The sequence below is a fragment of the Macaca fascicularis genome, chromosome 15, assembly GCF_037993035.2.
Source record: "Macaca fascicularis isolate 582-1 chromosome 15, T2T-MFA8v1.1".
NCBI classification, from domain to species: domain Eukaryota; kingdom Metazoa; phylum Chordata; class Mammalia; order Primates; family Cercopithecidae; genus Macaca; species Macaca fascicularis.
In genome coordinates this window covers 13428849-13442122 of record NC_088389.1, presented here as the reverse complement: position 1 = coordinate 13442122, position 13274 = coordinate 13428849, and the positions used below count along the sequence as shown (strand labels likewise).

At 56.3% G+C, this 13274-nt stretch overlaps 1 protein-coding gene and 1 non-coding gene across 7 annotated transcripts in view; both read left to right on the top strand.

Moving 5' to 3' along the window:
- The first annotated feature begins 808 nt into the window (after window positions 1-808).
- Window positions 809-13274, top strand: part of ASS1 (argininosuccinate synthase 1) — a 57656-nt gene continuing 45190 nt past the window's right edge. For 3 of the 6 annotated variants that reach the window (XR_012424257.1, XM_005580630.5, XM_074016268.1), the window contains exons 1-4: window positions 809-842; window positions 6051-6110; window positions 7980-8089; window positions 10035-10103. Coding sequence is in view for 5 of the 6 variants with exons in the window: in XM_005580630.5 (XP_005580687.3) it covers window positions 7985-8089; window positions 10035-10103 (174 nt within the window). In the remaining variant the exon portion in view is untranslated. Of the gene's footprint in view, window positions 843-6050; window positions 6111-6667; window positions 6862-7360; window positions 8090-10034; window positions 10104-13274 lie in introns of all 6 variants that reach the window. The other 3 variants (XM_045373940.3, XM_074016267.1, XM_065529995.2) reach the window with 3 other exon arrangements.
- Window positions 5639-5740, top strand: LOC123569299 (small nucleolar RNA U13). The gene has a single exon (XR_006692935.1). It is a non-coding gene; the product is annotated as a small nucleolar RNA U13 (small nucleolar RNA).

The following is a 13274-nucleotide window of genomic DNA, read 5'->3' as shown; positions in this document are numbered from 1 at the left end:
GAGAAATTTTTGAAGTCGGGCCTGGGGTCACAACTCCCAGCTGCTTTTTTCAAGCAAGAGACTTCACCTCTCTGAACCTCAACCTTCCCTCCTGTCCAGTGGGTTCGCAGCCAGACAGTCTTTTATTCACTGCTTACTGGGTGCCCTCTGGAGTCTGGGCAGGTGCCAGACTCTGAGAAGACAGCCAGCAACCAGCCCTGGCCTGAGGGATGAAAGCCGGGCCTTCCCGCACTGGCTCACTTTAGGGTTTCTCATCCTTACTCGGCTCCCGGGGGCTGCGGTGGGGAATGAGGGGCTCTGGGAGCTGCAGAAGGCCCGGGCGGCCGGCACCGGATAGAAGTGAGCACCAAGCTCCCTGCGCCAGTGGAACTTTTATCCCCGCTTCCACCTCGAAGGGTTTGAACGCTTCCCCAGGCCCAAGAAGCAAGTCTCTCGAAGGACGGCTGCGGCCACCCCCCGCCCCTGAGTTACATGGGTCGCAGCCACTGCCGCCCTCCTTGGCGCCGCCAGCCCGCGGGCCAGGGCCAGGAGCCGTGAACCGCCTGCACCCCCGCCGGCACGCCCCTGGGAGGGTGAGCCGGCGCCCGGCCCAGGCGGGGACCTGGTGGGAGGCGGGTGGAGGTGGGGACGAGGCCGGGGGAGGCGGGCCCCGCCCATCTGCAGGTGGCTGTAAACCCTGAGCTGCTCCAGGCGGGGGCCGGGCCCGGGGGCGGGGTCTGTGGCGCGCGTTCCCCCCACGTGTCCCCGGTCGCCGGCCCTGCCCCCCGGGCCCTGTGCTTATAACCTGGTATGCGCACCCCTGCCGGCCCTGCTCTGCCGCCTACCACCGCTGCCCGAGCCCGGTAAGGAGCCCTCGGCCCCTCTCGCTGCCCACTTCCTAGCCTAGGGCACCCCCTTCCCGGGCCCAGCCGAGGAGGCGGAGGAGACGCGCGTTGCGGGCCCCGCGGAGGCAGAGGGCGGACCCCCGATCGCCACTCGCCCGGGAGTGGGACCCAGGCAGGAGGGAAGAGGCTCGCGATGCTCAGACGCCTGGCGTCGGATCCCAGGTTCCTGGAGCCTGGGTGACGCGGCGGGGGCTCGAGTCCCCGGGTCCGAGGAGCGGGTCTGGTTATTTGTTCCCTGCGCAGCCGGGTCCCTTCGGGACTCATTCGCGGATCCGGCTTCCTCTGTGTCGTGAAGCCCCCACATGGAGAACTGGGGAGTCCGGAGCGTGTGGGGGGCTCCCGATTCTCTCTCCCTCTCTCCGACTCGCCGTCTGTCTCCACCTCTATTTCTCGGCGTAAAACCAGGATTCCAGCCCCTCTCGGGCTTGGACGTATCGCTTTCCCCGCAGCCTCAGTTTACCCTGGATAGATGGGCGTGGTGGCCCTGGCTCCCTTCCCTGCAGGGGGCTGCAGCCACCCGGCTCTCCCCGGTGGGGCTGGCTGTCTCCCGGCCTCGCGGCGGGTTTCCTGCTGGCCTGGGCTGGGCTCTGTGGGAGGGGCGGTGCCAGGAATATCCTCTATCCCGGCTGCTGTTGCCTTTGGCCCCTCGGCGACTGCCCCCTCCAGGGAGACAGGGTCATTGTGAAAGAGAGGAAACTCCTCTCCCAGTCCGCGGGGGCTGTTCCTGAGGAGGGCTGGCCTGGCCTCAGTAGTCTCTGAGAAGTGGAGAGTCCGCTTTCGAGCAGCTGGGTCAGGCTGCAGGTCTCAGGGCAGGAACAGACCTGTTCTCTCCCCAGGGGTAGATCAAGACCTAGGGGACCTGGGCTTTGATCCTCGGCTCCCAGCAAGCACACACCCGGTGATGGGGAGACCTGGTGAGGCCTTGGCTCAGCCTCCAGATTCCCAAGCTTCCCTTTCATTTTCGTTTCTTTCTAAAAATTTATCAGACATATGGACTCATCATGTCGCCCAGGCTGGCCTCGAGCTCCTGGGCTCAAGCGATCCTCCTCCCTCTGGCCTGCTAAAGAGCTGGGATTACAGGCTCCAGCCCCCCGAAGCGCCTGGCCCCCAAACTTCAGTCTGTTAGAGCTGGCTGGGGCTGAGGGCTCAGGAAACATGCAGATAGTGTGAGGCTGCTAAGGGCTCTGTATAGACTGTTGGGCGCTGGGCTTGGGTCCAATTACACAATAACTGTGCCTGGGGTTAGGTTCTGATGAGAAGGAGGGAGAAGCAGCCACACAGACTGGGAAGCTTGGCTAGGAGCAGGTACTGGAGGAGTCTCCATTCCAAACTCCCTCTCCCTCCCAGACTCCTTTGGCTCAGGGCCTGGGGCGGGGAGCTTGGGGGTGGGGGCGGGGCCCTGTCCTGGAGGGGCCATCTGTGCACCATGCTGAGAAGTAATTCTGGTTCTGCTCTGTGTGGGTGGATCAAGTGAATGAATAGTGACTCCTGCCTGCTGAGCACCTGGGCAGGGCCAGGCATGTGGTAAGAGGGAAGGGGAGGCCCCACTCTCAGCACAGTCTCCTTGCTTGGGAAGCAGGCCCAGGGCCCCAGGAGCTTTGGGGTGGAGCCAGGTCCAGAACTGCCTGCTGCGCTCGTGCTTCCCCCTCCCAACCCGGGCCCATCTCATCTTTGGCCCGTGGGTGCTGGAAGGCCAGCCAGGTCAACCAGATGCCTCATTTGAGCACTGACTACACAGCCCCCGAAGTCAGTGGTTTGCCTGTGGGCACCGGGCACCCATGTGGAAAGAGGTAACTTCTCTGGAATTCAGAGTCTAAGGCTCTGTTTTCTGATATAGCTTTGGGCAAAGTTGATCTTCCAGGGCGTGGCCCCCTCCCCAGAACTGGGGGAGACCAGGCACCCACAGGCACTCTGATATGAGTTGAGTGAATGAAGAATGTGGCCTTCCTCCATCACCAAAGACAAACCGAGCTCAGCCGAGTTAGAATGTCAGAGAGGGGTTGCAGGGGAACCTTCCACCAGGCAGCAGGCCTGAGCTGTAGTACACAGGCTCTCCAGAGGAATAGTGGGCAGGTTGACCATGACCCACTGGGGGACTGGTTTTCTGGAAGGTGTGTAGAGCAAAGGGGAGAAAATGTGAGGTCTCCTAGGAGCCAGGGAGAGAAGGGCAGAGTGCAGGGAAGAGCAAGTGGCCTGCAGTCAGGCTGGGTTTGAAGCCACTAGCCTGTGACCTCGGCGAGCCGCTTAGCCTCTGCCTCTGCCTCTGTAAATAGGTGGCAATGGTAGTCTCCACCTTAAGATGATGCACCTGTGACTCTGAACATAGTAGCTGCTCTTGTTGTCATTCCAGCTCTGACGTTTTCAAGTAGCACGAGTTTTCCTTAGTGTCAAGCGGGCGCCCAGGCTGGCCTGTTTGCTGGAAGCTGAACAGATGGCTGTGGCTGGGGCCACAGAGAACGCCATCCCAGTGAAAGCCAGGTGGCCCTGGTACCTTGATGCAAGGCCACCTTCCCTTTTGGTCTCTTCTGGTGAAGGAGGGCTGGAGGGCAGTGGGCATTTGCCAAGGAGCTGGAAAAACCTGCTGTGGCCGTTTCTGGGGGATGTGGTGGGGGTGGAGCTGGGACTAGGGGAGGCTGAACTCAGCCAGGATCTGCCTGCCAGGCGCAGCTCCCAGGAAGAAAGTTCAACGGCCGGGAGGGTCAGAACCCAGAGGGCTGTTAGGTTGTACAGATGGGGAAATTGACGCTTAGCAAGCCGGGAACTTGGCTGAGGTCAGCCATGGCAGCGGTGCACAGAGCTTAGTGGACACATGCTTTGGTGCCCAGCTCTGGGCTCCTTCCCCCAGCATCTCACCAAATCCTTACAGTTGCCCTGTGGGGAGCAGGCTGTTCGAACCCCCATTTCGCAGCTGAGCAGTTATGCTAGAGAGCTGGAGCCACTCAAACCCATGTCTGGTGGACTTGACCTGTGTGCCGTGCCTGGCGTGAGCACTCACTGGATTGCAGCTGCCATTCCTTCTCTCCCTGTCACTTCCTCCCTGACAGCAAGCCCTCAGTTTTTGCCTCGGGCTGCAAATGCAGCTTAGGGACCTGCTGAGGCTGAGGGAAGAGGGTGCCCCACCCGCTGCTGGGAGGGCAGGAGCAACGCTGCTGTCTGATTACATCATTTTCCCAAGTCCATCTGCCCAGCTCATTTCTCTGCATGCATACACAGGCCCCAACACCCACACACATGTGCATGCACACAGGCACACATGTGCAAGCCCAAACACATTACAAACATGCATGCAAGCACACACATTGTGTACTCTCAGGTACACACCCCTGGGTGAGTACACACACACACACACACTCTGTCTCAGGTACACACGCCAAGTCCATGCATTGCTTCACCATGCCCAGCCCCAGAGGCTGAGGGCCTCAGAGCCCACATCTGCCCAGATACAGCCTGGCAGGCAGGAGGGGCTCACTGGTTTCGTTTTGTTTATTTAAGACAGAGTTTCACTCTGTCACCCAGGCTGGAGTGTGGTGGCACGATCTTGGCTCACTGCAACCTTTACCTCCCGGGTTCAAGTAATTCTTATACCTCAGCCTCCCGAGTAGCTGGGACTACGGGTGCATGCCACCACACTCAGCTAATTTTTGTATTTTTAGTAGAAATGGGGTTTTGCCATGTTGGCCAGGCTGGTCTGGAACTCCTGATCTCAAGTGATGCACCCACCTCGGCCGTCCAAAGTGCTACGATTACAGGCGTGAGCCACCGTGCTCGGCCATGAGAGCATGTGTAGGACTCCACAGCTTCGGGGCACCCCAGCCGTCTCTTTGCAGTGAGGAGCTGACCTCCAGAGAGTGGAACTAACAGCATTGTTCTAAGTGCCTGCCACAGGCATCTGGGAGATGGTCCCTGTTTCCATGGAGCTCATAGTGGGGGAGAGGGCAGTTAGAATACAGCATGATGGCCGGATGTGGTGGCCCATGCCTGGAATCCCAGCACTTTGAGAGGCTGAGGCAGGCAGATCACTTGAGTCCAGGAGTTCAAGACTAGCCTGGGCAATGTGGTGAAACCTGATCTCTACAAAAAATACAAAAATGAGGCAGGTGTGGTGGCATGTGCCTGTAGTCTCAGCTACTTGGGGCTAGTGGCACTGAGCTGGGGTGGAAGGATCCCTTGAGCCCAGGAGGTCGAGGCTGTGGTGAGCTGAGATTGCATCACTGCACTCCAGCCTAGGTGACAGAATGAGACCCTGTCTGGAAAAAAAAAAAAAAAAGAAAGAAAGAAAAAGGAAGGAGGATAGAGCTCTGATAGGCAGGAGGCATGGCGGGTCACTGAGGCGATGCAGCTGTTTCTGCAGAGCTGCCGCTCCCTGTGCCTACCCTCTTGGCTCCAGGTGCCTCTGGGAGGGGGCAGGAGCAGGGGTGACTCTCAGAACTGGGTGAATCTTGGGCCAGCATCATCAGATCACACTTGCCCAGGACTTCCCTTCTTTGAGTCTCCCCGAGAGGGATGGTGGTCTTGTACCTGCGAGCAGTGGGTTAAGGAGCTGAGCCGATGTGAGTTTGAGTCCTGGCTCAAACAAGATGCAGGGCAAAGTTCCTTAGCCCAAGCCTCAGTTTTCCTGCCTCTAAAATGAAGAGAATCCCAAATGGAAGGGGTCGGCCTAAGACGGACATGTCCATTCCCTTGATTGTGGAGTTGGTGTCACAGGCGCATCTGCAGGCCGAAACTTGCTAAATTGGACACCAAAAACTATTCGATTAGTTTTGTAGCTCATGAGTGTGCTGATGGGCTATTCTCGTGTGTTTGCGAGGTACCACCCTCAAACTTTGTTATGATGTTGGCTCATTACCCATCTGATATTTAAAAAAATGCAATTTATGATCTGTCAAGTAGACCTCAATAGAGCTGTTTTACGACATACAACAGAATTTCTCCCAACCCAACCACACCACCCACGCCATCACACACAAACAGGGATAGGCTTCCACGCATTTCCTGAATGCCTTCTGGGGCAGGGGGCAGGGGGCAGGGGGCAGGAGGCAGGACAGGTGGCTCTGGGGCTCCTGGGCTTCCCCTGCTCAGTGAGGCTGTTCACAGGACATAAGGTTTAAGGCCTCTGGGATGGCCCGGGCCGCCTGCAGGCAGCTGAGTAGCTTTGCTTTTGCACAGTGGTTCACTGCACCGTGAAGACAGATTCCAGACGCCAGGAACTCACGCCTCCAATCCCAGGTACTGCCCACCTTAAGCCCTCCCTGCCTCCCTTCCTCCCTCCTTCCCTCCATCCTGCATGGCCAATTGCCTGGCTGCAGTTGCCATGGATACCACCTGCTGGCTCCAGGGTCAGGGCCTGCTGAGTCACCAGGAACTCGGGGGCAGGGGCTTGAATGCCCAGTAGGGACGTTGTGGGCACCCACCAGAACCACCTCCTCTGCCCCAGCTGCGTGGCCCGTGAGGTGTTTCCCCTTCTAAGTCCAAAGGGCAGCACAGGCCTGTGAGCCCCGGCTGACTGGCAGGTGGGACCGCGCAACATGACAGGACTGAATACTCATGTGACAGGGCTCCAAAGTCCACCTGGCTACACGGCTGCGCTCTGCGGCACAGGCCGGGAGGCCTGGGAGAGCCACTTCCTCTCCCCGAGCTTCCAGGCACACGGACAGTGCTCAGGATAGCGATGCCTGCATCACTGCAATGGTGATGGCCGGGTGACCCTTCGGGGCTCCACTTCCCCAATAGTGTCTAATAAAGACCCTGGGTGACACTGACCTTGTGACGTTGGTCGGACTCAGGTGGAAACATTCCCAGGCAGAGCAAACATGCCCTGTCCATTCAGGAAATGTGGGATGCTAGGGCCAGGTGTCCGCAGAGGCTGGAACCCGGAGGCCTGGGCCCACATCTGCCCCTGCTGCTTGTTGATCGGATGGCCTAGGGCACGTGACCTCGTCTCTCCAACCCTGGTTTCCTGTTCAGCAAATTGGACACAGTAAGGGCACCCAAGCCCAGGGCCACAGGAGGCATGTGGGGGAGGCAGAGTGAGCCCAAGGGCAGCCCAGGATTCAGGGAGAGCCCTCGGGGAAGAAGCATGGCTGTAAAGACCAGGAGACAGGAGGCCGTGGTGCCTTCAGGACGCTACATTGTGGCGGAGGGTGGGGCAGGATGGGAGACCGCAGGCGCTTCCCGGCTGCAGAGGGCTTGCTCACCCATCTGTCCCCCTCCCGGGAAGGGCCGCTGGTTGCAGAGGTTTTAGGCCTCTGCCTATCTATCGCCTTCCCTCCCTGGGCCTCAGTTTCTCTACCTGCACATTGGGGGAGTTGGTCTCTGAGTCCCTCCAAACTGGGCATTGGCAGAGTTGAATTCAGAGGTGCTCACATTTGGAGAGACACCATGTCTAAAATTCCAACCAGCGAAGGTTCCATGGGGCTCCAGGTAGGAGAGGCACTGGGGCTGGGCACCTGCCCCATAGCATCCTGCTCCACCTGCAGGTGGGTGTCGGCACTGCACACTGGGGAAGCACGGATTCGTGTGTGCTGTGTGACCCTGAGCCTGCCACTGACCTCTCTGAGCCTTGCTGTCTGCCTCTCCAGGAGGGATGACGACTCCTACTTCATGGGGTTGTACTGGGGGCTCAGGGGCACAGGGAGATCCAGCTGAGGCTCCCAGGGCCCTGCCAGTGCTTGGCAAGGAGCAGTTCTGATGGGGGATGTGTCAGCTGCCAGAGGCTCAGAGCCAAGGCCCCTCCCATATCTCCTGCCTGAGTGCATTCTTCACATCCTGGCCTTGGGCCAAACTGCTCAGCCTCAGCCGCCTTACCTCCCTGCTGGGGGATCAGGTCCAAGAGATGCCTCTACCCGGCCAGCCTAGGACGGCAGTCAGCATTCCCAGGCCCCAGCGTGGTCCGTGGGGGTGTGTGCAGACTGCGAGGTCAGGGTCCCTGGGGGTGGCAGGCGCTGAAGGTGAACATCCTGTTCCCGACCTCCAGTGGCAGCTTGCCTGGGAGACAAGGCTGTCCAGGGCCAAGGCTGAGGCGGGGCCATCTGCAGGGGCTGGCGGGGGGCACTGGCTGTCTCAGGGTCACTCAGGTTCTTCCTCGACTCCCGCCAGACACTATGTCCAGCAAAGGCTCCGTGGTTCTGGCCTACAGTGGCGGCCTGGACACCTCGTGCATCCTCGTGTGGCTGAAGGAACAAGGCTACGACGTCATTGCCTATCTGGTGAGGGAGCGACCTGGGTGTCTGTCTTCCTGCATGTCCCGCAGCTTGTCCTGTCCGCCCCCTGCCAGCCTCTGTCCGGGTTGTCAGCCTGTCTGCTCACCGTCACTCAATCAAGCCTGGCCTCTTCTCTCTAAGCCAGTCTTGAACTGGAACTAGGAAAATAGCTTCTCATTGTACTGCCTCACTTCCTCTATATGCAAATTGGCCATCCTTGAGATGCCTTCCAGAGCCAGGTGATGGGGGCGCGGGGAGGGCACAGCAGTGACCTTGGCAGTGCTGCTGGTCCGCCTGCTTGCAGAGAGACGGTGGGCTGGGACCTGCTACCAGCCCTGGGAAGGCACACAGTCTTCCCATCTCCAGAGTACGCTATCAGCCTGCAATAATTCCGCAAAGATTGTGGAAACCCGAGCTGGAAGGACGCTGGGGGTCACCTGGTTCTGGGATGGGAAATAGGTCACGGGTAATGGGTTATGCGTGATGCCACTTCCCCATCCAGGGCCCATAGGAGTCATCCCTTGCAAACCAGCTCCTCTCCGACTGAACCTGACCACAGCTCTGAGTCCTCTGTGTGGCTGTGCTAGTCAGGACTGTTGGGTGTAAATTTTAGAAACTCAACTCAAACCAACTTACGTGAAAAGGAAAGGGAAAAGACAATTCTTGGCTCACATAACTGAGAAGTCCAGGGATAGGATGGCTTCAGGTAGGGCTGGATCCAGGTGCTTCTAAGATCTGTCCCCAACTCTACTTGGCTTCATTCTTGGCCTCTCCACAGGGCAGGCAAGGCTCATGGTCACCCTCATAGCCCACCTTTCCCAAAAAGGAGGGCTTACCACCAGTAGGGCCCATGGGAACCCACCGTGCATTAGTCACTATGACTGCATCATGGGGTGCGAGACTTGGGCCATGAGCCTGCTCCTACAGTGGGCAGGATGTGTTCCTCTCCATCCCTGTGGAATGGGGTCCACCCAGGAAAGAAGGTTCTGTTTCCAGAGGAAGTGAGGCTGGGTCTCTGGACAGACAAAACTTAGCTCTTGCCAAAAGTGATTTGTTTGCTGGCATATCGGCGTGTCTCACCACACTGAATGCCCTTGTCATTCAGGTTGGGGAAAGTGAGCAGGGGAAGAAATACTTTGCTCACAGTCACCTGGTGGGTGAGACCACAGCTTTGAGGGGCTGCAAAGAGCCCAGGTGTATCCATCTCACTGTAGGCAGCACAGCGGGGCAATCTGAGCAGGAGCTGGCCGTATAGAGCCCTGGGCTACCACCTGGGCGATTTAAAAGCTGAATGTGATTCAGAGAAGCACCTGCAGCTGGGCTTTGGCAACATTCCAGTGTCTGGTGAGCAGAATAAAGGGCGCGAGGGCTGAGGCCAGGATCTGGGCAGCAGGCCAGAGTCCAGGCAGGAGGAAGCATGGCAGTGTCTAGACAGGGGCCGTCGGACCCCGAGGTCAGGGCACCGGCCGCAGGGACAGAGCTGGAAGTTCCTGAGCACGGGCTTCTCTGCCTCCCGCCTCTTCAGCTGCCTTAGGATGGCCCAGTCTTTGACTGGGGAGGAGAGCTGGAGGCTAGGAAGGCCCTGACAAGCTAATCTTTGCACTGGCCGAGAAAGAGTTTTCTGGAAAACACAGATGAGTTTCAGGAGAACCCTAGACTTTTCCAGCAACGACTGCAGCCTATGTGGCCAGGGCCAGGCTCAGCCAGTGCTCCAACCCACGGAAGCCACCGGCCAGCGCCACGTTGCAATCCAGCTACCTGTCTCACCTCCTGGAAGAATCTCACCTCTCCAAGCCTTGGACTTTGTGCTTTTTCCTTCTTACTGTGACTTGGCCATGGAATGGAAGCTTTTTCTGTAGCAGGGGATGGGTGGGGGGCTGCTGTATGTGGACGGTGCGAACCCAGGGCTCCCCGCAGCGGCTGACAGGGCCTCTCTGCTTCTGCTCCTCAGGCCAACATTGGCCAGAAGGAAGACTTCGAGGAAGCCAGGAAGAAGGCACTGAAGCTTGGGGCCAAAAAGGTACCAGGCGGGAGGCAGGGGTTTGGGCTGGGAGTGGGGCGGTGATGTGGAGGGGCAGTGGTGGATGCTCCTGCCCCAGGGATCCCATCCCTTCCAATGTGTCTTCTTGCTTCTAAGAGTGTGAGATCTGCTCTCAGGTGTGTGAATACTCTTGTTTTTCTGCCTCCCCCAGGCCCCCTTCCACCCACTCACCTTCCCATGCAGGTGGAGTGTCTCTTCCCCACCCACCTACCTTCTCTTCTCTTTTATCTCTCTGTCCATCTATGCACCCACTCACCCTCTTTTATCTCTGTTTATCCACTCATCCACATATCCATCCATCATTCATCCCTCCATTAGCTATCCATCCATCATCCATCCATCCATCATCCATCTACCCATTCATCATCCATTCATTCATCCATTATTCATCATACATCGTTCATCCATCCATTACCCATCCATCCATCCACCCAGCCATCCATCACCCATCCATCACCCATCCATCCATTCACCCATCAACCATCCATCCATCCATCCATCATCCATCCATTCACCCATCAACCATCCATCCATCCATCCATCATCCATCCACCTATCCATCCATCACCTATCCACCCATCCACCCATCCATCATCCATCCATCCATTCATCCATCATCCACCCATTCATCCATCCATTCATCCATCATCCATCCACCCATCCATCCATCACCCATCCACCCATCCATCCATTCATCATCCATAATTCGTCCATCCATTACCCATCCACCCATCATCCATCATCTATTCATCATACATCCATCCATTCACCCATCATCCATCCATCCATCTATCCATCCATCTCCATCCATTCATCCATCATCCATCCATCCACCATTCATCATCCTTCCATACATCATCTATTCATTCATCCATCATCTACCCATGCATCCATCCATCATCTATCCATCTATCCATCCATCCAGCCATCCATCCATCATCTATCCATCCACCCATCCACCATCCATCCATCCATCATCCATCTATCCATCCATCATCCATCCATTCTTCCATCATCCATCCATCCATCCATTCACCCATCATCCATTCATCATCATCCATCTATCCATCCATCATCCATTTATTCATCCATCATCCATCCATCATCCATCCATCCACCATTCATCATCCTTCCATACATCATCTATTCATTCATCCATCATCTACCCATGCATCCATCCATCATCTATCCATCTATCCATCCATCCAGCCATCCATCCATCATCTATCCATCCATCCATCCCACTATCCATCCATCCATCCATCCACATATCCATCTGTCATTAATCCCTCCATTGTCTATCCATCTATTCATCTAGACAGCCAGCGATTTACCTATCCATCCCCCATCCGTGTATCCCTCCATCCTTCATCCATCCACCATTTATCCATCCATCCATTCATCCATCCATCCATCTGTCGTCCATCATCCATCCATCTGTCCATCATCCCCCTACCTGTCCTTCCCTCTTTTATCTCTCTGTCTACCCATTCTTCCATTCATTCAACAGAATCAGAAAACTCATTGAGTCTGGTGCATTGATTGTGAATCTAGGCATGTGGCAGGCAGACCCCTGTCCCATACGGGACATATATGGTGAACAGGGTCATCAGGACCCCTGCTCACATGTGCTCACTCCCCATGGAGAAGCCCTTGCCACTTGTGCCCCTTCATTTGGGGGAGTGAGCAGGGGACATAACAGGGATGATGTGCAAGGCCACCAGCCCACCTGCCAGGTCAGAACTGATCCCCTCTGTGGGGTGCTTCTGCAAGGTTGTCAGGGTAATTAGCATATTAAAATGGACATGTTAAAATTAGCATGTTAAAATGAGGGAGTGGATGCCCCAGTCCCAAGTCACCTACTGGCCACAGGCCCGGAACTAGAATGTCCCTCCTTGGTTCTGTGTCTCCCAAGTGCTGGAGAGGAGAGGGGTTGTCCGAGCAGTAGCCCAGGATGGGGAGAAAGAGCTCTGAGTGTTGAAGATTGGAGGAGAGGGGTTGTCCGAGCAGTAGCCCAGGACGGGGTGAAAGAGCTCTGAGTGTTGAAGATTGGAGGAGAGGGGTTGTCCGAGCAGTAGCCCAGGACGGGGTGAAAGAGCTCTGAGTGTTGAAGATTCGAGTGCACTTTCAGCAGCGCGGAAGCAGGGCTTTGTGCACGCCTTCGGCTTTTGTCCTTTAAATGAGCAGTTCTCAAACCTTTGGGTCTTGGGAACCCTCTACACTCTAATTAATGTGGAGTTTTTCCATATTTATTTTCTTGCATATAACATTAGGATGGGCCAGGAGCAGTGGCTCATGCCTGTAATCCCAGCATTTTGGGAGGCCGAGGCAGGTGGATCACCTGAGGTCAGGAGTTCAAGACCAGCCTAGCCAACATGGTGAAACCCCATCTCTACTAAAAATACAAAAGTTAGCTGAGCGTGATGGCGGGTGCCTGTAATCCCAGCTACTCGGGAGGCTGAGGCAGGAGAATCACTTGAACCCAGGAGATGGAGGTTGCAGTGAGCCGAGATTATGCCACTGCACTCCAGCCTGGGCGACAACAGCGAAACTCCGTCTTAAAAAAAAAAAAAAACCAACCAACCAACCAAACAAAACACACTTATCCTAATGTTTTTCATATATCCTTAGTCCCAATTGCTTTCTTTTCTTTGCCTTTTATTTCATTTTTTAAAAGGATTTTTTCAAAATAATTATAGACACAGGAAGTTGCAAAAGCAGTACTAAGAATTTCTCGACTCTTAAAAATTATTGAAGGGCTTGGCTGGGTGCAGTGGCTCGCGCTTGTAATCCTAGCACTTTGGGAGGCTGAAGAGGGCAGATCTCTTGAGGTCAGGAGTTCGAGATCGGCCTGGCCATCCAGCCTGGTTTCTTTAGTAGTGAAACCCCACATGCCTATAGTCCCAGCCACTCGGGAGGCTGAGGCAGGAGGAACCTGGAAGGCAGAGGTTGCAGTGAGCCAAGATTGCACCTCTACACTCCAGTCTGGATGACAGAGTGAGAGTCCGTTTCAAAAAAAAAAAAAATTATTGAAGGCCTTAGAGAGATTTTGTGGATAATATCTGTTGATATTTATCATGTTAGAAATAAAAGCTGAGGCCGGGCGCGGTGGCTCAAGCCTGTAATCCCAGCACTTTGGGAGGCCGAGAC